This window comes from Neolamprologus brichardi, chromosome 17, assembly GCF_056152115.1.
Source record: "Neolamprologus brichardi isolate AB-2024 chromosome 17, ASM5615211v1, whole genome shotgun sequence".
Lineage (NCBI taxonomy): Eukaryota > Metazoa > Chordata > Actinopteri > Cichliformes > Cichlidae > Neolamprologus > Neolamprologus brichardi.
The window spans coordinates 9,367,501-9,392,611 of record NC_142120.1 but is presented as its reverse complement, the minus strand read 5'-3'; the positions used below and the strand labels follow the sequence as shown (position 1 = coordinate 9,392,611).

At 40.6% G+C, this 25,111-nt stretch overlaps 1 protein-coding gene across 2 annotated transcripts in view; it reads right to left on the bottom strand.

Moving 5' to 3' along the window:
- grm8a (glutamate receptor, metabotropic 8a) overlaps positions 1–25,111 on the bottom strand; it is a 304,220-nt gene that overhangs the window by 22,864 nt on the left and 256,245 nt on the right. For both annotated transcript variants that reach the window (XM_087830876.1, XM_006780652.2), the window contains exons 8-11: positions 12,061–12,200; positions 8,626–8,772; positions 5,328–5,749; positions 2,809–3,175 (exon numbers count right to left, since the gene is read on the bottom strand). In XM_087830876.1, coding sequence (XP_087687002.1) covers positions 2,809–3,175; positions 5,328–5,749; positions 8,626–8,772; positions 12,061–12,200 — 1,076 coding nt within the window. The remainder of the gene's footprint in view (positions 1–2,808; positions 3,176–5,327; positions 5,750–8,625; positions 8,773–12,060; positions 12,201–25,111) is intronic.

Below are 25,111 nucleotides of genomic sequence, written 5' to 3'. Positions count from 1 at the left end.
CACGTTTTTGGTAGAGGTAGAGGAAGAGAAATCTGGAATATTCAGCGGACACATGTCTTGGACTGTTTATAAAACACTTGATATAGCTACAGCGATGTTATCCTCTGGAATCTGGAGCCTCAATCTTAGCATGTTGACATGTATTTGAGTAGATACAAAATTCTATTTTAAATGATAAATTTATCACGTCACTATGGAGGAATTTTGTCCAACTTGAATGGCCCATTTAAGGTCATGTCAAAGCATCTCAGTTGGATTTAAGTCCAGTTAAGTTTAAGTTAACGACTGTGTCGAGTCTGTTCCTTCCCATTCCATGCAAGGCCACCTGAGTTGGCTGGAACTGTTTACTTAGCCTGGCAGGGCGAAGGACACTGTCTCAGCTGAACTATGGACACGCACACACATACATATACTGACACTGATAAGCACTCACTGACGCATCACTCTCTCTACCCCGGATCCAACGCCACCTCCAACGCTTACCTCCCCTCTGATGTGGACATCGGGTCAGCTGGAGGCGCAGTCGAAGATTGCAGCGGTCCCAGATGAGATGTACACACTGGAACACTTTCCCATGTTGCTTGTCTGTGTTTATTGTGCTATGGTGTGCTGATATCTGTGCATTCCTGTATTATCCTTTTGTGATACACATTGCGGTGTTTTTTTCCTCGCTACCTAGCCAGCCCAATGTGATGTTTGTGTATTGTATGTACGGTCGGCAAGTTCTGTCATCTCGGTTGTGGGCAAAAGACCTGCAACTGACAAATAAAGGCTATCTCATCTCAATTTGACTAGGCTTCTTGGATAGCTATCTGGAAAGGGTTAGAAAGCCATTTCTAAGGCTTTTGGGCTCGAGGGCATCCTGCTGAGAGCCATTATCCACAAGTGGAGAAATGGCAGTGGCGTGGTGGTTAACACACAGGCCAGGGTCTTTCTATGTGGAGTTTGCATATTCTCCCCGTGTTTGCGTGGGTTATGCCCGGGTAATCCGACTTCTTCCCACAGTCCAAAGACATGCAGTTAGGGATAGATTAATTGGAAACGCTAAATCACACCATGGGGAATTTAGGTGTGAGTGCGATTGTTTGTCTCAGTCTATAAGTTAGCCCTGTGAGAGACTGGCGACCTGAAGGATTGGCTTCAGCGACCTTGAAAAGGAGAAGCAGAAGCGAATGGATGGATGGAAGATCTAAAGTATTGCAGTCCTCACTTGCCTTAGTTAAGGTCAGTGTTTATTATTCAACAACAAAGAGACTGAGAAAAAATGGCGTCCATGGGAGAGTTGGTGAAAACCACTCCTGACCAAAAAGACATCTTGATGATCTCTGAGATTTTGGGAAAATATTTTGTGGACTGATGGGACAAATTGAATTTTCGGTGGCAGTGGTGTGATGGTCTTGGGCCGCTTTGCTGCTTCACTTTCTGGTAGCTCAGCTCGCTACCAGAAACTCCTGAAGGAGAATGTCCACTCATCAGTTTTTGCAACAAGTCCACCTCTTAATAGCTCAAAAAAGAAAGGTAAAAAAAGCCTTGTCAAAGTCTGAACTTAAATCCAATTGAGATGCTTTGACATGACCTTTAACAGGCTGTTCACAGCGGGCCAAGTCCTCCATAGTGATGTGACAAACTTTTTACCAGTTATCGCAAACTGCAGTTCTTTCTTAAAATGTGCTTGATGATTGGAAACACGCTAATGAGACAAATACACAGAAACATGAGAAATCAGGAAGCTGGTAAATACACTGTATATGCCTGTTTACTTCTATCGATCTAGAGTAATGTCCACATTTTCTTTATACAGATGTATAGAGTGTGTTTAGTACTGTGATGTAAAAAATGTGACTTGGACAAAAAAAAAATCAATGACCTGTCATGAATCTCAATGAGTGTATAAAGTGTGTTATTGTTGAAAGCAGCATATTCGTACTATCAAGAAATGGAATCAATAGACCATTGCTGCTTTAGCTCGAGTAAACAGTACGCTTCAATATGTGTACGGTCTTATGAATCAGATTAGCTATATTGGTGTTTACGTGCGCATTCAAACCCACTGTTTCTAAGCCGATAAGATGAAAGGACACTGTTTAAGAGCCAGTCACGCTATCACTCATACCCTCACACACACACCTCACGTGGCTTTTATTCTCATCGAACACCCATTAAGAATTAACTACAGGTAGGAAGAATAAGCTCGGCAGTATAACTCTCTATAAGCCCAGACCATGGCACGGTTCCAGTCCATCAGACAGACAGTAAATCCTTTTGTACTCACGAGGGATTGTCGGGAGATTTCTGACTCTAAGCCAATAGTATAGCTACAGTTGTAAAACACTTCTGTACTTTAGTGCCAAGAGATACGGTTTTGATTTTGAAAATTTGCAGGGAGGTAGTAAAAGGACACTTTTTGCCACAGCAATACATCAAACGTATGGCTCAAAATGCAATTTCAAAACTTGCTTAGGAGTTTTGAACCACGTGAAGCAAAAGCGCACTGATCGCACAACCACCTTGCACCTGCCAGAGAAGTTTTGTATTTAAAAAAAAATATTGCACTTAAATATAGATCTAACTTTGCTCAAGCGCAGCAAAACACAAATTTGCCCTGCGGTTCACAGTAGATGGAGATGTTCCAAGAGGAATTGATTTGAATTTTAAAGCGGTGATATAAAGGGAAAACAAACAGACACATATTACAGTTTGATCCTCAGAAATCTTGCAGTTGATTGGGGTTGAAGGACAGACACCAACAACACACTTTCCGTTTTCTCAGGATGTAATAAGTGTCATCCAAAATATAAACACACTCACCCGTTCCGCAGACTGGGACGTGCCAAAAAAGATGGGTATGAACGCCAGCCAGATGATACAGGTGGTGTACATGGTAAATCCAATAGGCTTGGCTTCGTTAAAGGTTTCGGGCACGCCTCGCGTCTTGATTGCGTAAACTGTGCACGTAACCATCAGCAGAATTGAGTAACCCAGGGAGCAGATGAGAGACAGGTCTGAGATGTCGCACTTGAGGACACCACGTGCCGCCGTGGGGTCCTGGGTCCGCTGCTCGCCGTAGTCCACTACAGTATGGGGAGGGTCCACGGCGAACCACACAAAGACACCCAGAAGCTGAACTGAGATCAGGGAGAAGGTGATGACAAGCTGGGAGGCAGGAGAGATAAACCTGTAAAGAACAGAATGATTGATTAAATTTTGATGTAGCAAGGATGAAAAACTGCAATTAATGCTAGAAAATATGCACTCATGTTTACATTTCTCAGGTTGCACCAACTTCTTTTCATGAGCTGAGAGCTTGTTCCACCAGCTCCCAGTTTGCGTTCAGGAGACAGTCCCCCTCTCTTTTCCCTTTCATAAGTTACCTTGAACAATCCTTTAGTTTGCTGATATATAGGCTGTAGCGATGATAAACGGAGTACCTCTGCTTCACTCAACTCTTTTCACTATTTTCATATTGATATAGCACAGTCGCATGTCATTAACTATTTGTTAGCTGGTATTTTATCCTGTTTCTTGGTCGTGGTCTTTCTGTGCCGCTCTTGTCTGCCATCTCTTTCCTCCTAACCCCTTACTGGTTCAGCAGATGGCCACCCTTATCTAAGCCTGGTTTTGCCAGAGGTCTCTTCCTGACAAAAGGCAGCACTTCCTCCACCACCAAGTGGTTGCTCATGGGGGATCAGTCACTGGAGTTTACCCTTTGTACGAGTAACACCGTATGCTCTTTACCTTTCGATATAAAGCTCCCTTAGATTACTGTTGTTGTGAATTCATGCTACATTTTTCCAATAGAACTAAACTTAAACATTGCTTCAGTGTTACATGGTTAGTTAAATAGCAGTCTGGTAATGCATTGGCCAGTCTGGTAACTTAACCTCTGGAGGGTATTTGGCTGGTGTAGCCAACAAAGATTCAGGCCAAGATTTTCTATTTTGGCAGCCAGAGATTGCTTATGAATATAGATAAATGCAGAAAGGGTACTTGTTACTGGACAATAACTATTGTTCAAACATAACTGAGTAACAGAATTCAGACTATTCATTGAATAGAATTGAATTTTCCTTGACTTCAGATTCTGGATATTCAAATACAGACATACATTACTCAGTTAGCTTAGTTAGCTAATGCCAGAATATCAGCTGGCATGTAGGGCAGTAATATACCTTGTTCACTTTAATCTGTCTTGGGTCAGGAATACATCTGCACACAGAGGTAGAAGCCTAACCCATAAATAGGCTCTCAATAACCATCGTGGGTGATCTGTAAATACATTTTATCTTTTCTCTTTGACCTACCAGGAACGGGTGACTCCAACAGGTATAAAATTTCAAGCCGGTTCAGTGAAACATCATAATGCAGTGGCTGACACGGTAATCCACTGAGATTCACCGTTATACTAGATCTATTCTATTTTCCACAGAATTTGATTTTTCATAAAGTCTTCAGCCAGTACGGTCCAAAAATAACTTAACAAACACTCAAAAATCCTGTCCCAATAAGATGAAAAGAAAACAGTTTTATTAGACTATAAAAGGTTGAGACAAGTCTCCCACTTGACAGCGGCAATATATTAAATTTCTATAAATGCGACCATACACACTCCAGCAAATCCACGCTGAGAGCTAGAGCGAGATCAGGGAAAATATAATGATGGGTTTTGCAGCAAGAAAGAAAGGGAGAAACAAGGAGGAGCAGTTGCAAGAAGACATACTGAAAAGAGAAAATGTGATGATCATCTAGGATGACAGAGATATCAAAACCGGGGTGCAAATCATGGCCCAAAACAAAAACTATATTTCCACTTGCATCAGAATGAAAGAAACAACCCACTCATTCAAGCTCTCAAGTTCAAAGGACGCTCAGTGCTCGACTACCTTAGAGTCACTACCGTAACCTGAAAAGAGCCTCAAAATACTTTGTGTAAAAAGTCTGTAGCTGGATGGAAAAAAAAGAAGAGGAAGAAAAAAAAAGGGAAAAAATCTAACTGTCTGGATAGCAGGGCCATGAACCTGAGCACTATTAAATCCTGCATTAACAATTTAGCCACTTAGTGGATGCTCTCTCCCAGAGTCACTCACACTGAGTGCAAGCAGTACAATAGAAAAGTGTTAGTTCATGACTCTCATAAATAATGTATGAAAAATAAATGATGAGTAATGACCGCAAGTATCTGAAAAAGTAGGGTGCAGGTAAAGTCACACACCTGAGTGCAAAAAAGCCACACTTATAGCAATATTAAGTGCCACTGAACCCATCAAAATCTGCACAGCCCAAACATGTACGCACAAAAGGGCCAAGAGCAGACGTAATGGCCTTTTTACCTGGGTGCTGTTACAGACTTTTTCCCTTGTTCAAAGATGCGGTGTATCCTGTTGGTCTTGGTGAGCAGCGCAGCGTAGCTAAAACACATCCCCAAGCCTAAGAAAATCCTCCTCAGGGAGCACACGCCCACATCCGGCGTCGCGATCATCAGGAATGTGATGGCATAGCACAGGAAGATTCCAGTAAGCAGCACGTAGCTCATCTCTCGCCCCGAAGCTCGGACGATGGGCGTGTCATTGTACCGGACAAAAGTGACGATGACGAAAGAGGTGGCGATGATACCCAGCATGGCGATAAAGACGGGGACGATGGCCCAGGGTGAGTGCCACTCCAGTTTGATGATCGGAATGGGAGTGCAGCCAGTGCGGTTGGCATCAGGTCGCTTCTCGTATGGGCACAGCTCACAGGTGAACTCTGAGGCCTAACGGGGAGAGAGGTTTTAGAACATGCATTAGTTCATTTTCCTTAAGTAAACAGATTTTCTAATGATAATTTGACTGTTAAACATCGATTCAACCATGAATTGGCTGATTGAAAAACCATCTGGCCATCTGGCTGTTGTGGCGTGCCTTGATGTCATTTTGTTGTCTTGTGTCTCTCTTCCTGCAGTCAGACCAATGCATTATTATCCATTGGACTGCCAGGGCCAATCTAATCTGAACCCACAGCAGAAGGAAAGGTGGTGTGCTGTATCTCACTGAGGCTGCAGAACAGAGCAGGGAGTACTGTCACCATCCCATAGATCAGAAGGAGTCTGTTCACACAATGAGGACCTTATTGGAGCGGGAGCTGGCTATTACATCATTGACATCGTTTATATGGTTCAATTCATTAATTAATAAATTTTTTGCCAAAACATGTAGAAAAAAAAACTCCTTTTATGTAAATATGTGTGTGCCTGATCTCCATAAGACACAATCTAATGTAATTCCGAGGAAAAAACTTATTATCAGTTATGCTTTTGACAACTCCACATTTACAGCAAATGCTTGTTTCTGCAAAATGACTATTGAGTGCTCCTCATAAACATGAGCAGCTGCTGTTGTAACTGATATTTTCTTTTTCCTTAGCTAAGCACATTTTTGGACATATACGTGCTTGTTCAAGTATTTTTCCAACTAAACAGGAAGCCTGATAGACGTTGAAATGGTCCCCAATGATAATTTAATTTTCACAGGGGATATACAGTTATGGCTCAAGTACATCTAATTTTCCATGGTGTACTGAGGGTCATTGTTCACTTGCATGGCCCAATTTCAACCATGCTTTAGCTGCTGCATAGTCTCATATTTGACTACAATATACTTTTTTCTGCTCTTGCTCTTGACGAAGGCGGTCGCACTTTTCTCCTCTCCTCCTCTCCCTTAGCTTCCCTGCTTAGCCTCTTATGTCCTTGTCTAGTTTCGTGTTTTTTACTTTCCAAACGCCTTCGATGCTTGTTCCCTCCTGGGAACACGGCGGGTCTGAGCCCGCACTGGAATGGTAGCGCTGGGCAGGATGGCTGCTGTGTTTGCTTCGGATTACTCCTCACCCCCTACCCGACCCTGTGGCTTGTCATGTGTTCCATAATGTTGTGCTGTGGACATTTATGTGCTTTTTTGTGCAGAGGAGTTTTTTTGTTTCCTGTTCTCATGCTGTCCTCCCAGGAGCCCAGCATGAGTAGAGGTCTCTTTTTTCCTCTTGTACTTTCCCATTGTAGTGTATATTTCAGTGTTTTTTTTCTGTAATGTAATGTATCCCCATGTGATGTCTGTGTTGTGTGTGTAAGGTCGGGGGGGTGTCCTATTTCACTGCAGGGCAACCTGCACGTGGCGAATAAAGCCTTGATTGATTGATTGATTGATTGAGTATACATTGTTTACAGTTATCTTTATGGTCGACTCAGTGTGTCCAGGCCCTTTGACTGAAAAACGAGCTCAAATCATCACCCCTCCATCACTCTGCTTGACAGTCGGTGTGAGGTGTTTGTTCTGATATGCTTTGGCTTTTCAGCAAACATGGTCTTGTGCATTATGGCCAAGCATTTCCATTTTCCTGTCTGCTATCTCAAGGACATTGTGTCTTGTGGTTTGTTTGAATGCAACTTTGCAAACTGAAGCTGTGCTGCCATGTTCTTTTTTTTTTTCAAGAAAGAGAAGAAGTGGCAGCATTTCCAAGCAAACTTCAGTTTCAGCTTTTTTCTTATTCTACTTTCATGAATATTTTTCACTTGTGAATAATCTTCGAATGGACTTTTTTTTTGGAAATGGCCTTATAACCCTCCCCAGACTGATAACCAATAACAATTCTTCCTCAGAGATCACTGCTAATCACTCCTTGGCCTCGTGTTAACGCATACCTGAATGCTTCAGACCAGCAAAGTGACAAAACCTTTGCTTTTATAGAAGTGCTGCTGCTGATCAGTTAATCAAATGCTTTTGATTAGCAGCACCTAGACGTCCCTGACTCTCTTTATTCCTATAGAAAAAGGATGGCTATATTTAGGCAAAACTAGTTTTTTTATACATTGATTCTGCATTTTAGCTCAGTATTTGTAAAATAAATGATGACACAGTGTAATATTTCGCCTGCTGATATTTATCTACCTAATTTGAAGACCTGATAAGGACCAGATCATTTTATTATGTCCTGATATGTAAAGCCTTACAACTGAAAGAGGCTGTTGTAAGCTGCATTTTTTTTTATTATGAATGCAGCTTCAAAATGTGTGATCAGGGCATTTCCCTCTCCTCAAATTAGATACTTTCTCTATATAGAAATTCAAAATGGACAATCTAAGCGCCTCACTTTTTTAATTGCCTAAAAACAGAGCAGGAGTAAGCAGGCAGCAGCTGTCAACAAGTCGATGTGTGCAGAAGCTAACACGTTTACAATGTCAAACAGTTTTTATTGCAAACAGGTCTTTCAGCTGATTCTTTTTAACGCGTTCCAACAAATGCGGTTTCATTTGTAAAGTTGGGAGAGGAAGTATAAGGAATGTTAGACATTTGATTAAAATCTACATTTTTCCCTCGTTTTTTGACAAGTCAATTTCACACAGATGAATTGGTTAGGCTAAGAAGTTCTGCGAGCCTCTCTAGGTTTGAAAACACAAATAATCAGTGCTGAAATCAGACTGACAGAGAAACTGCTAAATTGATAAAGTGTTGATGCATGATTTGTTCATTTTTTGTCAAACACAAATCAAGATCTAGCCAGATTTGTATGCAACCTGTGATGTCACAGTGTTTGTGATATTTTAATTTCTGGATCACGCTGACGGTTTTGGATGGCTGATATTTTTCTTCAGAAATCTACCTGAAAGTGGTATCCTTCGCAGCGCTCACAGTGCCAACAGCACGGCACCCCTTTCACCACTTTCTTCCTTTCACCCGTACGGCACGGGAGGCTGCAAACGGAGGCAGGGAAAGTTGGGTCACCCATCCTCCAACGCATGGCCTCCACCTGAGAGAAGAGCAGTGTGTTATTATTTGTGTGTCAAAACGGCAAAATGACGCTTCTTATTTTCTCACAGGACATCTTGGAGCATAAGGATTGGCAGCCATCTGCAGAAGCTGACATAAACTGTATGTTAACAGTCCTTTAACACTCAGCTTTCTCTCTACCTGCAAAAAAAGTGTGTCTTCCGGGCATCTCGCAGAGCAATTAGCACAAGCAGATCCTCTGATCATTTTCCTGAGTGCTGCCAGGCACAAAACTAACACCAGCTAGTCTGGAAGCCAGCAATCAGACCATAATCAGATCTGGCACAAATAGGCCATCTGCATTTCCTTCTGTGTGTGTCTGTGTGTGTGTTTATTTGTGAGTGTGCACACGCATATGTTTCGCCATGTGTGCATTTTGTTTATTTGTGTTTGTGTCATGCTGGCATTATAGTCAATCCCTGAGCTCTCCGTACGTCCTCTGCGAGTGAGTTTGAATGTGTGCGTACTAATTTGTAGTTGTGTGCGCGAGCAGTTGTGAGGAAGTCTGTCATTACCGCGCTCCCCGAGGTTTAACCATCGCCGAGGGTGCTGCACAAAATTGAATATTACTGTTTTAAACACAAAAAGCACCAGTCCTAAAACAACTAGTTAGAAGGGAAAATTCATTAGACTTAGAGTGGGTGGATTTGAGTTAATTACTGACGCACAAACAGAAACAAGTTCTCATGGAGTTTAATATGCGAGAATGGGATAGTTGCTGCCCACAGTGTTGTACATATATCACTAAGGAGAAACTTTGTTTGCTGAGAAATTTTGCTCATTACTTATTCATATCCCCCATTTAATATCTGTATACTATCACCTTATTTTCTATCAAAGGGCATAAATTAAACAACGCAGACCCATATTTTATTAATTACAGTGTAGTGTCAGCCTTCATTTTATTTTGCCTGGAAAATAGGAAATTGGTGCAGTGATTTATTGAAACATATGAAAGCATACAGGGAAATATAAGGCAAAGAAACAGGGTTTGTATAATTTCAAAGATTTTGAAAGTCAATTTTTGGCATGGCCACCTTTATTCTTCAACACAGCCTGAACTCTCTTGGGCAGCGTTCTTGTCATTTCTTTAAGTAGTCTTCAGGAATAGTTCTCCAGACTTCTCAAAGAACATTCAAAGCTCTTCTTTTTTGGTCAAGATGATCTCACACTACTTCAGTAATGATGAGGCCTAGGCTCTGGCGAGGTCAATCCATGACTGATGGTGTTCCATTGTGCATTTTTTCCCATGGATATACTTTAATTTTATTTGCAGTGTTTTTGGGATCATACTGAAAAATGAAACCTTTCCCGTGTTCATAACTCCATCAGTTTTGACAAGATCCCCAACATCATGGCTAAAATGCCAAAACAAGACAGTGGCTGCAGCATGTTTTACAGATAGCTGTAGACAGCAGATGAACAGTCTGTCGTCCACAGCTATCTCTTCTGATGTCCTCTGTAAATAGGGATGATGATTTGAACCAAAACTTTCCCTCTGATTTTTCAGCCCAGTTCTCATGTAACTTGGCATACCTCAGTGTTTTCTCCTGGTTTTCCTTCTTTAAGAACGGCTTCTTGACAGCCACCCTTCCACTGAGACCATTTCTGATGAAGCTTCAGTGAACAGTAGATGGATGATCTGAAGGGCCAGATGCATGTCCTGTTTCAGGTCATTGCTGGATGTTTCCATTGTTTTTGTATGTAAAAGGACATGACTTTTACATACTGTTGGTCTGTTGTAGATAGCCTGACATTATTTCATTTGCCCTGCACTTGTCCAGTTTCCTCATCTTTTTAAGGAAAAGCTGTACAGCATTAAGTGATATTCAAAGAGCAGAGAAACTTTGGTTAACAGCACTTTGGGAATTGCCTTGTTGATGCAAAATTATCATTTTTTGCACCTGTCAAACTGTGTTGTTTTTGGCATTTTTCATAGAATCAACTGAAGAAATGTGAACAAATTATGTTTTTGTGACAGGCTGCTCGTAACAAAGTGTTTAAATTTCCAATTGTTTCTTAGATAAATTGTCTGTTATATGTCGACAACACTGATTCAACTCAGTGTTGCATAGCACGACAGTGCACTCGAGGTAGCCAATACTCAGTTTGCACAGGGTTTGAATGTGTGAATTCTTGAGACTCACATGCTGTACATTCTTATGTTCCACAGTGCTGTCTTGTATTTATAATGATGAACATTCAAACTTTTTTGTTTTTAATAAAAACTTCCACCTGCTACCCTGCATACCTTCAGGATTTTACCTAATTAAATAAGTCTGTCTATTTAGAAAGTGTTAAAGTGCCAAATCATGTGTGACTTCGGTTTCTGTGTTTTATACTTCTGTACTGCTGTACAAACACACACACTGACACACACACAAACACACCGTCCATCAGCCAGAAAGCGTTTTGTGTCTATTAGTCTTCTCATCTGTCATCTGGCCTTTCTAATGAAGTCCTTGGTGGATTTATAACACCTAGCACTGCTGCATGCTCAAAGATTTTTTTGTGCATGTGACTGTAAGTCAGTGAGACAGAGAGAGCGAGTGGGACAATGGGAATTCATTCAATTATCTGTTTTTCTGTGGATCTAAGTAGGCACTGTATATTCTTCGGGTTCTGTAGCATTGGTTATTATGTGTATTCTGTAGGTGTGTGACCTTTCACAGTTGCGAATGTTTGCAAGTCTCTCTCCTTCACAAAGATTAGTATTCTGAATAGAAGCAAAGATCTACACTTGCTTGAAAAAACGAACTTTTGCGCCTGAATAAGAGCAATAACTCAAACGAATCCAGCCCAGTAACAAGGGATTTTGAAATCATGGTAGCTGCTCATAGTCATGTTGAATTTTCATTCTTCCAAGGTGTCTGATCTATAATGCCTCAGAAGCTTCAATAAGGCACTCAAATCAAAATATATGACATTTTTCATTAGGACACAGACGTGTCATGATAAAATACTAATAATGAGATAGTTCAACATATGACTGGAAGCTGGAAACACATCTGAAATATATACTATGGTAAATGGCATACAGTATGTTCTGCACTGAACAACAATCATTGAAAAAACATTTTATAATAATCTATTATTTTTCACCCGAGCTTCACTTTTAAGTTGATTTTCCAAGTTTTTTGCCTCACTTTTCCAAATTTTTTTCCATTCACTTCATTCAATTTATATGTGTGAAAAATATGAGCAGTTTTGTCAGCTTATAAACGGTGTAAAAATTAGGTACACTGGTATACGTGTGTAAAAATCTCACCTTGAGGTGTAATTTATTGGTCCAGGAGCCGATGACTCTGTACTCAGCAGTCGATCTGTTGGTGATCTGGTACTGGAATATGTCGTATCTCCCTGGAGCATCTCCATTCTCATTGAAAACCACTGGTGTACCAGCACTTCCTAAAACAGAAACAGGTTTTGAAGACGGCGTCAATTTAGTAATTTCTTGTCATGCTCTTTCACTTTTGTTGATCAGGCGACTACTCCTGAAAAGCATAAAGGTTCAATGGAATGAAATGGGAAAAGTTCTATTTTCTAGCTTCACTAAAGACATTAAAAGTTCGGAAAGTCATCATTTCTTCTTATTTTAATGTGTATCAAAGAGATTCTACTTAGTGGCTGTATTAAAATGTTGTGTGCGCAATTTTAAAGAAAGGAGTATAATGACAATTTGATGTACTATGGATGAAATTTTTACAGAATTTGTAGTACTGTGCAAAAATCTTGAGCCACTCATCTTTTTGTTGTGTTTGGTTTCAAAGAGCCAGACTTTCCTATAATGTTTTTAAAGTGGTTTTGAGCCAGTTTTCAAGGTGTTTCAGAGTTTTCCTTTAGACATTGGCTGCTTTTTCACTCATTTTCCCCCCTTCATTACCAGTGCTTGCACCTAAACACTTTCACCGGAATGTTTTTTTGTTGTTGTTCTTGTTGTTTTATTAAGCCATTACACACTGACCTTTGAAAGACCTAACCGGCATTTGCAGAAAAATGTCAAAGACAACACAATTTGACAGGCACAAAAAAGTATTTTTAACCCAGCAATGTCATTCCCAAAGAGCTACTAGTAGACATCATGGCATATCAGCGTGGTGTGCAGTGTGTACGGCCGTGTCTACAACCATCTGTCAAAACAAGGTGGAGGTTCTGTCATAGTTTGGGCTGCACCTCAGCAAGGGAGGATCTTGTCAAATCTTATAGAGAATAAAAAGGCAAAAACCTCAAAAGAAGAGCTTTGAATGAGAACTATTCATGAAATTTACTTGAAAAAATGACAAGAAAGCTTGCTTAAGAGGCTGAGGTGAAGAATAAATATAAATTTTCAAGCTTGTTCAAACTGCAAACATGCATTTCCATCTATGTTTGCACATTACAATAAATCGTTGCACTCATTTCCATTTTCCTATCACAATATAAGGAAATAAAGTCTTTCTTGAAGACTGTGCAACCATTATTGCATTCTTACTATGTTACAGCACCAGAATAAGTTATCAGTAAATCAGCTATATACACACTGCTTCTCTCTTTGCCAGCATTTTACACACATTTCGTTTTTTCACCTGTATTTCATAAATGTTCTCATTGCCTACTTCTGCGGGCCTTATATTTCAGTCTAACTCTAACCAGGACTACGATATGGATACTAACCAATCCAGAGACAACAAGCAAACCCCACAAAGAAAGTGTCAGGCAAACCAGGAGACTCAGTAGAGGGGTGTTGTAGCAAGGCAACATCCTCCACCAGTTAGTTCTCCACCACCTTTGAGGTTTAACGCAAACTTTTTTTTCCTCTTTCGCTCTCTGTCTTACTTGCTATCTTGTTTATGTAGCAATGCAATCAAATCAAATTACTGAAACTAGCACAGCATAAAGGAAATCCAATTATAATCTATATGTGGAAAAAGCACTACATTATGGAAATTGCACCCCAGGTAAAATAACTCATTAATGCTGATGGAGGAAAGATAAGAAAGACAGAAAAAGTTATGCATTTAAAGCAAGAAAAGGTAAACAGCGTAAGCCTGGAAACTGAGTAAGCAGAGAAAAGCATGTCAGAGAAAAAAAGAAAACACCGAAACAGAAAATATCAACAAATATATTTAAAAAGAAGGAAAAGTTCTTGCGATAAAAAAGAAACCAAGCTGAACAGAGAGACGCAAGAAGGAGATCAAGTGTGATAAAAGAGTAGCGTGGGTAGAGAAATGACTTTACGATGACAGAAAGAAAACCAATCACGATGACAGAGAGAAGAGAAGATGAAGGACAGAAGAGACAAACTCAAAGACAAAGAAGTAGAAGTGGCCCACTGTGAGCAGAACAATGAGAGATATGCACATAATGGGTAAAAGAAAGAGAGAGAACGTCGTAATATGTAGGAATCTTACTGAGAGACTCTGAGGAAGATGAATGGAAAAGGATTGAGACAATAGATACAAGTTGTCATTGATGTCATAATTATTATAAGGTCATGTCTGCATGTGAGAAGTATACCCATTAGCCCTGCACAATGAAAAAGAACACTCACTGTTTCCTGCTGCTTTTAAAAGTGACAAGGGGGCCTTGAAAATCCTTCATATCTGACAAATTGAGAGTGATACCCATGTCAAGACTACAACACCCCAGCACTAATGCCAAAGGACACCTTGTGTGTATCTTTGAGATCCTGGCAGCTTTGACAGAATGGCAGGATTTGATATTCAAAGAATGAAAACAGGCATCACTGTCTTTATTACGAACCACAGACAAGGCCGTCGATTTTACTTAAACCTGGAGATGCTTTAATGGACGGCAGGAGGCGACAACACTTGTTCCCAGAGGATTTATTAATTCTAAACAATTCTCTGATTAATTTATGGTTTTATCTACTTGCTTAAGTCTCCTTTCACTACTAAATGGCATTAATCTTATAAAATGTTTCCACATTTGAAGTCTGACACATGATAAAGACGATCATATAATGGAGCGATAACACTTTATAACAATGAAACACTATTAAGCGTTAGTAAGGATTTAGTGTTTATTACTCCTCCATAATATGTGATTTATAATAATAAATAATAAATAAATAATATTATAATTATAATATGTTCATGGCATATAGATAGTCTAAGTAGGGCTAACCAGTGTGTGAATGTGTGGATGACTGGGTGTGTAAAGCGCTTTGGAGTCCCTAGCGGGGACTAGTAAAAGCGCTATACAAATACAGGCCATTTACCATTTAAGTAAGTGATTTGGCTGTTTAGATGCACATTTCTGATTATAATGATTAAGATATGAGCTCATTGTTTGTTTGTGTTTTAACAGAGGTTTTATAAATACTCATTTAACAGTGTACTTTGATGCTTAATTCAGGCAGTTACACGTTGTTAATTATTTTGTGTGACAACTAAAATGAGAACTATTTTTGCCTTATACAGGTTTAATAATACACACTATGGAATAATGCTTTATAAATGATGAATTAAGTGCTACTCCTTTACTAATACTTAATAATGTGTCATTTTGATAGTTTTACCAGTAGAGCTTTCAACAAACTTTCCACTGACAAGATGCAAGTTGCATGTAGTATCCTTGGGTCAGATCCTCCACTTTCTCTGGCTTTAGAAAGCCAGCATAGCAACAGCCATTGCCATCCTTAGTGGAAGTGTAAGCTCAAGGCTTCACAATGAGAGGCCATATACCAATGAGCAACACTGATGAAGAAAAAAAAACAAAAAACAATAGAGCCACTGCCTACAATAAGGAATGGGTTGACAGATTTACAACTGCATTGGTCTGCATGCATCTAATATGCTCATGCATGATTAAAAAAAAACAAAAAGTGCATCCCACCCGACGATAAGCATGTCATTTTTCCTCCCTGCTCGTATTGGTTGGCTTTGCTCTGTAATATTCCATCACACCAATCACGTCTCTTTAGGGCTGCTTTGCAAAATTCAGCAGTTAAAGTTGTTGCCTGGAGTGAAGACGAAGTTAAGGCAGGCTGTTTGTCGTGAAAAAGGCAGTTACCTTGATTATTCAGTCACATAGAGTTTGCACCTTTTATTGGAAGTTTCTGGATAAGGTGGATAAGGACACAAGAAACACAAAACGGGCACAACAGAAGCTCGCGTGACGAATCCAGTGCGTGCTGCTTACAAACCGATATAAAATTTCACACCATTTTTAACCTTTAAGGACACTTAATCACATTTTTCAAGTCTCTTTTGCTGCCATGTTGATGTATTCTGTCTCATCAACGTACAGCAAGGGGCAGTGATAAATCAGCTTTTACACTTTCAATACTTCTCGCTTTAGTTGCTTTGACCTTGGAAGGGGAAAAAAACCACGAAATATCACCTGTTGCCCTAGCAACACACCTCCACCTCATCCATAGTGACACCCATTATGAGCTGCTTTTCAAAGCAAGATGCTGCACTGCAGAACATATTTGTCATGATGTGCGAGTAAGTGCTGCGTTTGTCCCAAAGACATGTTTTTCTCCTTAAAATTCCATATGCCACAAATATTTATGTATATCTTGTAAATCATTTTTGATTTGGGATCACAGTTTGTCACCGCTCCTGTTTAGCATGTGAATTATTTGCCTGTGATGGATTTATTCTGCATAACCCAAAGCTGGCATGCTTCTAATTGACACAAAGTGCTTGAAAAAAAGGCCAGGGGGAAGATGTAGGTAACATAATGCATTGTTTCACTTACTGTGATTGAGAAAAATACTGAATTCTGAAGTCTGAGTCTGTCATGTTTGGAGGAGGATTTGGGTGCTGCGATTGTGCTGCTTGAGCACAGTGAGAACAGGTAAAAATTCTACTTGAAGGCGAGAGGGAGAGTGCGTATGTGCAAGAAAACATTTTTTCAGGGCTTATTTTAACTCTGCAGGTCGCCTCGCAGCACCAGATAGACATCTAAAATGACAAAGGCCCAACTGAAGTGTCCTATGGCAAAATACTGTTTCCAGGCCTGCCAGCAACAGCGCTTTGTAGCTTCCCCACAGAGTCGGAGGCTATCCCTCTGGGTATCAACAATATTCCCTCTAGATTTGTTAAAAAGAAGATCATGGGTCATGACCTTTTACTTCAGTAATCTAATAAAATATCTAATAACCAAGAACTCAAAGAAGCCAATGTGAATTTCAATTTGGCTGAAATGAGCTTGCAGACAGAGATACACTAACAGAGGTGGGAAAGGGATGAAATAAGAGGGAATCAGTAATACTGGCACAGGAAAGAAGACGGAGAAATGATTTGGTTTCCACTAGATTCAAATATATTCAATGTCAGTCACACGAATCTGAGAGAGCTGAAAAGAAGACAAAAAAATGAAGGTAAGGAATACAGGAGGGAAAGTAAGAAACCTTGGCTAGCTTAACAGTCAGAGAAAAACAGAAAAAGATACAAAGGAGAAACGATAGAGTAAAATTAATGATAGAGGAAGAACAAGGTAAAACATGAGGGATCAGGCATGCTGACAAGTACTCGATACTGTCTACTTCACAGTCAGCTGCAGAGAGATATCAGTCCACTTAAGAGCAAAGAAAGGTAGGGAAACAAAAAGAAACTCTTCCTTAGCAAGGCTGGTTAAAGACTCCAAAATCTCTTAGGCTTGCAGAAAAGGAAAGAGTGCAAGACTAGGGAAATGGATAAAAAGAGAGATCTACACAAATGTGTGAGAATGCATTTTAGTTAGCATCGTCTTTAAAACCTCTTCAGCTAACAGAGACAGAAGGAGGCAGATGGAAGTGGTGCAGCAAAAGGACACAGAAAGTATACAAAATGTTTGTTACTTAAACTTAAGATATTTAGATGCAAAGATGGCAGAAAAATTAAAGAATAGAAGATGAACGAGCAGAAGAGCTGGTGAAAAAGCCTCAAGTCTCGCCTGGTACAGTTAATAAGAACCAAGGAAGAATAGCAAGTCTTCATACCAGAGACTAAATTTATATGAAGGGAAGATGCAAAAACTACACTGCAGCACGCATTAATAAAACATAGGTCTGTGTGTGTGTGTTCTTTGCCAACAGGCTCCCATCTGTGTGCTATGCATCGATAGCACTAATAGGGGAAAACGACACAGACAGACAGGGAAAGAAGAAAAAGAGAATAAGAAATGACAGAAGAAAAGTAATAATGAAGCCTGAACTTATGGAAGAAAAAAACTGTCAGGGAAGGAGACTGTAAAAGAGCAGCTGGTTAAACAGTAGTTCTCATGGCTTTTTTCTACTCTTTTTCTGTCCTTTCCCAATTTTCTGTCACATAATCGGACATTTTTGCAGCCACTTGCTGTACAACTTTCCTCGTGGCTAATCATTTCATCCCATCTGGTCACTCTACCTCTAAATCTGTTTGATCCTACAGCAACTATCTCCCCTCCCCCTTCCTCTGTGCATTTCCAAAGCACGCTTTACCCATCCCTTCCCGTGGAGTCATCTCTCCTCTCAGCATCTCTGTTATCACCTCGCCTTGTCTGTGCAAAAGCAAAACAAGCATGGAGATAGTTTGTCTGAGGGAAACAGAGCTGATAATGGAACATGTTTGAAGAGGATCCAGATCTAAACGATTCTCCGTGTGAATAACAATGAAACACTTTGGCTAAAATAAAATACAGTAAGAATTTTTTCTACTGAAATGACATGTTTTTCATGACTTATGTCGAATGATGCACACATGCAGGGCACAAGAAAATATATACATATATTTTTGTACGGCAGTCTCCAGTAATTACAAAAAACTAATTTACTGAGACAATATTTGTGTCATCATCTGCATTCAATGCAGCCTTTGAGAAAATGGAAGAGAGAAGAGTAAGAAAAGCGATAAAAACCGTGGGAGCCGGCCATATTAAGCTGATCAAAAGAGACAAAACAGCCTGAGCCGGGGATAGAAATGCAATTTGCAGGGAATAAAAGCGGGAGAGAGGAGAAATAAACAAAACAAGAAACAAGGAGTTATATTAACAAACTTGGCAGAAGAAAGGGGAAAACAGTCAAGGAGAGAGCTCAAGTGTTACTTATAGCTACACTGCTTACAGTTTCAACTCTCTGCTTGACTTTTTTACAGTCAAACAATTTTATAATATATAAAACTTTTTTTCAGTTTAACCCTGTACTTTTGAAACTTGCATTTCAAAAGGCAAAAATCTCACAAACATACACACGTATAGCATTGCAAAAGTCACTTAGCATTGCCCCATGCACTGTCCAAATATAAAAAGACATCTAATTTAATGGGATGAACCTTTATTTTGTCTACACATAACAGGCAACCTAGAAAAGAACACATTTTACATTGTATCTTTAGGCATTTTGTTGCTAATAGCCTGTTGAAAAACCAGTTCCCATTTCTTTTGTTGTAACTATAAAATATATCAATGGTAACACAGTTTATAAGCATAGAACAGCGTTTTTCTACCAACAAGTTGCTCTCCAACCAGCTATTAGTCAAAACCCACCCATATCCAGTGTTGGGAAGGTTACTTTTAAAATGTATTCCATTACAGAATACATGCCCCAAAATGTACTTTTGTACTTTACTTATCATGCTGTTTACAACTACATGAATGTACTATTGCTGTGATTTATTACTGTTACTGAAGGTCCGCGGCTCCGAACCGTAGTAAAGGGACCTCTGGCTAATACGGTGGGTTCTGTGTCGGGCTCGTAGCCGAAAACTAGCTTTACTTTGTTGTCTGGGTCAACTTTGCTAGCAAGAGACAGAGAGAGGCGTTGAAAGGCTGCTCCAACGGAACTTATTGTTTTTGGAGGAAAACACGAACACGGTGTACAGTCGAGTCTTAATAGCTTACTTACAACTGGGCTCGTCAGGCACTCTTCTTGGCTGCAGTGGTTATTATTATATTTACATGCTTCCAGCTCCCGTTTTTGCTCGATGACAGCTCGTACTTTTCCTCTTTCTCCCTCCCTCGCTCACAGACACATAACGTGTATGGCAGTCCATTCTCCCTGCAGCACGGACTACACTGCCTATGATGCTATATTCTTTAGAGCTATACCGGTAGCATTCTGCCTATTAGCTTAGCACAACAACAACAAAAAGGCCTCTCTCACCCAGGAAACACGCAGAGAGAGCGGCACCCTGTAACCATGGCAACCTTAACGCTGCCACCTGGAACAACAGAACATAGCTGTCAAACAAAACCCAAACAGGCCTGACCCGCCACAATATGAAACAGGGAAGTACCTCCGTGTAATCCATTTATTTCAAAAAAGTAACTGTATTCTAAATACCACCTTTTAAAACGGTAACTGTAACGGAATACAGTTACTCATATTTTGTATTTTAAATACGTAACGGCGGTACATGTATTCCGTTACTCCCCAACACTGCCCATATCTCACCATGGTCCATAAAGTTATGGCCTAAAAGTGTTCAGGCGGTCACAGCAAAGTTCACCAGTACCTGGGCTCCTCTGCCAGCTAAGAGGTCTTTATCATAATATTTAAGGTCAGTTGTTTGGCCATGCCCAACCAAGGTAGCAACAGTAAAGAATTATAAGAAAATTATATATGGAGGCTAGGACAGGCCATACCACTCTCAACACTGGCACGGGAATTATAGAGTCATGAGTTTTGCTAAATTAGGTTTAGAGACAAACAACTTTTTCTGCTCTTGACGAAGGCGGTTGCACTTTTCTCCTCTCCTCCTCTCCCTTAGCTTCCCTGCTTAGCCTCTTATGTCCTTGTCTAGTCTCGTGTTTTTGTATTACTTTTCCCTGGAACACTCTCTCACAGTCTGTTCTCTAAAACCTAAAAGAGGAATTATGGATTGGATCAACTGGTCCCTAAATGCAATTGGCACCCCTTTCTCAACGAGAAGTTTGGGCTTGGGTGGGTCTGAGTGCTGAAGATATCTACCTATTCGGAACCATGGTAACAGGGTTCTTGCTGATGGGAGCTGGCTTGGCCCTGACTTATCAAAGAATTAAGAAAGCGGAACCGGCTGTTCAAACCCCCACAAGGCGTGAGTTTCTCAAAATGGGCTCATTGAGTGCAGCACGGATAAGATCTTGGAGAGGCTACGGCTGCTGTGAATACTCAGAATAAGATCTCTGACTGCAGACTGGATACATCTCGGAAGGGCTAGCTCGGAATAACATCTCTGGGCGCAAATTGGATGACATCTCGGGGAGGCACACTGCCGTGAGTTCTCAGAATCGGCTCCTTGAGCACAAGAAATGACAACATCACAGAACGCAAGTATGGCGAAGCTCGCGGCTCTCCAACGGGAGATTGAGAGACCAGTGTTGGACTGTAGAACTGCTTTGAAATTCATATGAGCTGTTCACACTAAAGTAAAAACCACCATCACTTCATGCAGATACCCCTTTGGCGCCAGCTGCGGTCTCAAGGCTGGAGCCGAACAAAAACACCCTGATAACGACCGTGTTTAGTCTGTTCCTTCCCATTCCATGCAAGGCCACCTGGGTTGGCTGGAAGACTGTTTACTTAGCCTAGCAGGGCGAAGGACACTGTCTCAGCTGAACTATGGACACGCACACACATACATATACACTGATATGCACACACTCATCCCACCTCCCTTTCCAAACGCCTTCGACGCTTATTCCCTTCCGATGCTGACGGTGGATCAAGGAGACCAGCGCATGCAGGCCCGGATGTACTGTCTAATTCAGCTGTCTCTCACCCTTTACCCACCCCTGTTGCTTGTCATGTGTTTCTTTGGTGTATTAAGAGTTTTTTCATGTGCCATGTGCAGAGGTGTTTTTTTCTGTTCTCAAACTGATCTCCCTGTTGGAGCTCAGTCTGGGGGGAGTTATTTTTTCTCCTTATCTTTCCTCATGTGGTGCATTTTTCATTGTTATACCTCTCTGACCTGTCTTCCCCATGTGATGTTTTGTGTAATGTATGTATGGTCGGAGGGTAAGATGGCGCCGCCATTGCGTGCAATAGGTCGGCAGCCTTATGAAATTTCCCCTTGTGGGACTAATTGTCACGGACCCGGTTCCTGGGACTCGGGGTCCGTGAACGGTGTGAACCTTTATTGTTATTGTTATCATTATCATTATTATTGGGTGTATGTTTGCTGCACTGTGCTCTTGTGTTCCATGCTGGTGTGTGTGTGTGTGTGTGTGTGTACGTGTGTCTGCGGGTGTGGCTGGAGGATGAAGGACAGCCACCTGCAGGCCTGATGGGTGTGGCCCTGCCAGCTGCTGGTCACGCCTAGGTTCCCACACACCTGCTTCTGATCAGGCTCGTCGGGGGAGCTACTTAACAGAGCGATGGAGCTTCCTCCGGCGCAGGATCGTTGAGTTAGACTCCATGTCAGTGTCGCAAGTACTGTTAAGTGTATGCCTGCTGGAGTGGTGCCATAACGGCTGCGTCTGTTGGTTTTTCCTCAGAAGAGCGGAACACGGGACTGCAGGACGCACGGGGTGTGCGTGGGCACAGGAGCAGAGAGCACGGAATATCAGCACTTGGGAGAAGGCACGACACAGGAGTTGAGGGAGCACTCTGGAGACTTATTGTGTGGTGTACATTTACCCCCACTGTAAATAAATGCACTGTTCATTGCACTAAGTCCAGCGTTTGGGTCCTTTCTCCAACATTCCCCACGGCTTGCCCTGGCAAACCGTGACACTAATAAAGGTATATCAATTCAATTCAATCAATAAATGTCATAAAAATATGCCCTTTTTATGATGTAAAGCACATATTACAAAGCTACATTTGCTAGCATTTATCAGCAGACAATGTAAGTGTTCTTCTTCACATGACTGCTAGAAGTATAATCTGTGCTGCTCACCCTTTATCACTGATTGCAATGGATGATAACCAACCTACTAAGCCTTCCAAGGTAGAGGAGGGCACCCACAGGCCAAATGGGTATGGGAGTAATAAAACTGATTAGATGTGTTTGCATCGTCCTGTCCAACAGACCTGCATAATAGTAGTAATAATTAACAAATTAATTAATTAACAAATATTATTACTCTATTATCCTTGCCTCTTATTTTTCTAAATTAAATGTATTTCCAATAGTGGTTTGTTTTTGTGCCCATGTGAGTGTATATTTGCCTCTTTGCTGCACTGATTTGGGCTCTCTGTGTGATTGCTTTTATACCTACTCAGTTTCTACCTATTCTTACTCACTCCTCTTATCTAAAATTATATTCAGCTAATGATCCTCTTCCAGAACTTAGCTCATTGCAGGAGAAAGGGGTAATGTATAATATTGAAAACAATAGCAAGAGGATAGAAAATGCTTTTATATGCACAGCCTATAGATACACAGTAGCTGAACAAGGTCTACTTTATACGATGGCTGTTTTGCCCATTTGTCTCTCAGAGTTTACACTGACATTATTCAACGGCCAACTATATACTGCATATGGCTTCACCAAACAATAAATAAGCACTGTAAGAGAGCTCTTCTACAGCAGGCAAGGTGACACCACCTGTACGATAGCTACTTCCAGCTGCTTCTTCAATCACAAGAGGTCACCACAGTAGGTAGCTCCAGTAAAGTTGGCAGATTTTTCCATAGTATGCCCTTCCTGTAACAATTCGCAATTGGGGATAAACTAGGGAGTTTAACCTTGCTAAGGGAATGTGTAAACCATTACAATATGGAGCTACCATGACACTACCTGTAAACACTTGGAAAATGTGCAAATAATCTTCTACTTACTACCTGCTGCTTGTAAGTGGACAGCAGGTAGTAAGTATGAGATTATGTTTGGACATGAGGAGTCTAAATAGAGTGAAGCACTAAGTACATCCCATGACTCAACGGCTTTGTTGGCGCACTTGATTTTCCAAATTTAGACAGAGCTGCTGTAGCTGTTGGGTTCTGTTCTTTAGAAAAAAATTTTTAATAAGACTATAAGTCTTCAGCTCTGAGATTTTTCATCTGTTTTGTAAAAAAATCTAAACATCTAAAGGTGGTGGTGTGTTCACAGATTACATCATTTCATAAATGATTACCTATGTTACATTGTGCATAATTAATTGCATGAAGTTACATTTCTGTAGCCTTTTAACTAAACTGATCTTTACACTCCTGCTATAAATAGTATTTACTAACCCAAGATACCAGAACAATTTAACCAGGTGCAATTCAAGAGACCTCAATGGGAATAATAGTAATAGTAACAGTGGGTAATGCTGACTGGGAGTATTCTTAGCCCAGTGGGCGCAACCAGCCTCAAACTGATCCACTGATCCATACTGGAACCATTGCCCAGGATGCCAGAGGATGTAGGGGTCTGGAGAATGTGGATGAAATGAAGGGTGGAGGCCTTGGTGTTCCAATTTCCAGCTGCTGAAACTGGCTTTTGGGACTTGCAATGTCACCTCTGTGGTGAGGAAGGAGTCCCAGCTTGAGACTGAGAGTTGTGTTAAAGTCATTATGGAGGAGTTTAAGAATCTCATGGTTTTGTTCATGGTTGAGAGGAGAATGGAATGGGGGATAGACAGATTGGTATGGCATCAGCAGTGATGTGGACACTCAACTGGTCTATTGTGGTGACCATGAAAGTGAAGCTACCAATTTACCGGTTGATCTATGTACTGTCGAAATGATTGTGATTGCAGAAAAAACAAAGCAACTAGAAGCAATGTTTTTGCCACTGAGAGGATTCTGAAAGGATCAGATTGTCATTCTAGCTATAAAGACGCATCTCACATCTAAGAGAAGTCTCACTTAGTGAGAAGTCTTAAAAGTTTTATCAGCTATTTGAAGTTGGAGAGAGCTATTTAGGGTAGGAACATAGAAATGTTGCAGAGATGGAGTACAAATATGTTAATATAATAAAAAGAAATAAATAAAAAGATATTCTTGGTTTACAGGTGACCATTTCTTAATTGTGGCAATATGATTATTAAAACCTTTCAGAGTATTTTTAGGCTGAAACTGTGTCTAGCTGAGCTACACATAATGGAAGCCCTCTGGTCCACACATACACTTTGCCAGACTCTTATATTTGAGTGACTGTTTTGACCAGGATAACTAGAGCCAAGGAAATAGGAAAATAAATCCTGTGCTAAAACCCCAAATTCTGAAGAATGGTTTTCCAACATTGGCGATAGAGGGAGGACAACACAATGCTAAACTTACAACTTGGCCAACTTGACATCAATACATGTAAAAGCAAAGGGTGATAAACTTAAAAACAGTCAATACAAATCTGAGCTTGTCAGTGGAAAAAAACAAGCTTTTTAAATTTGCTATGGACAGTTTCCTCCTGGGATTATATTGCAGCCGTTCACAGCTGCTGGTTATAGTGTTCTCACTCAATATTGTACTACATCCAAAAGATTTTGTCTCCATTAAAAA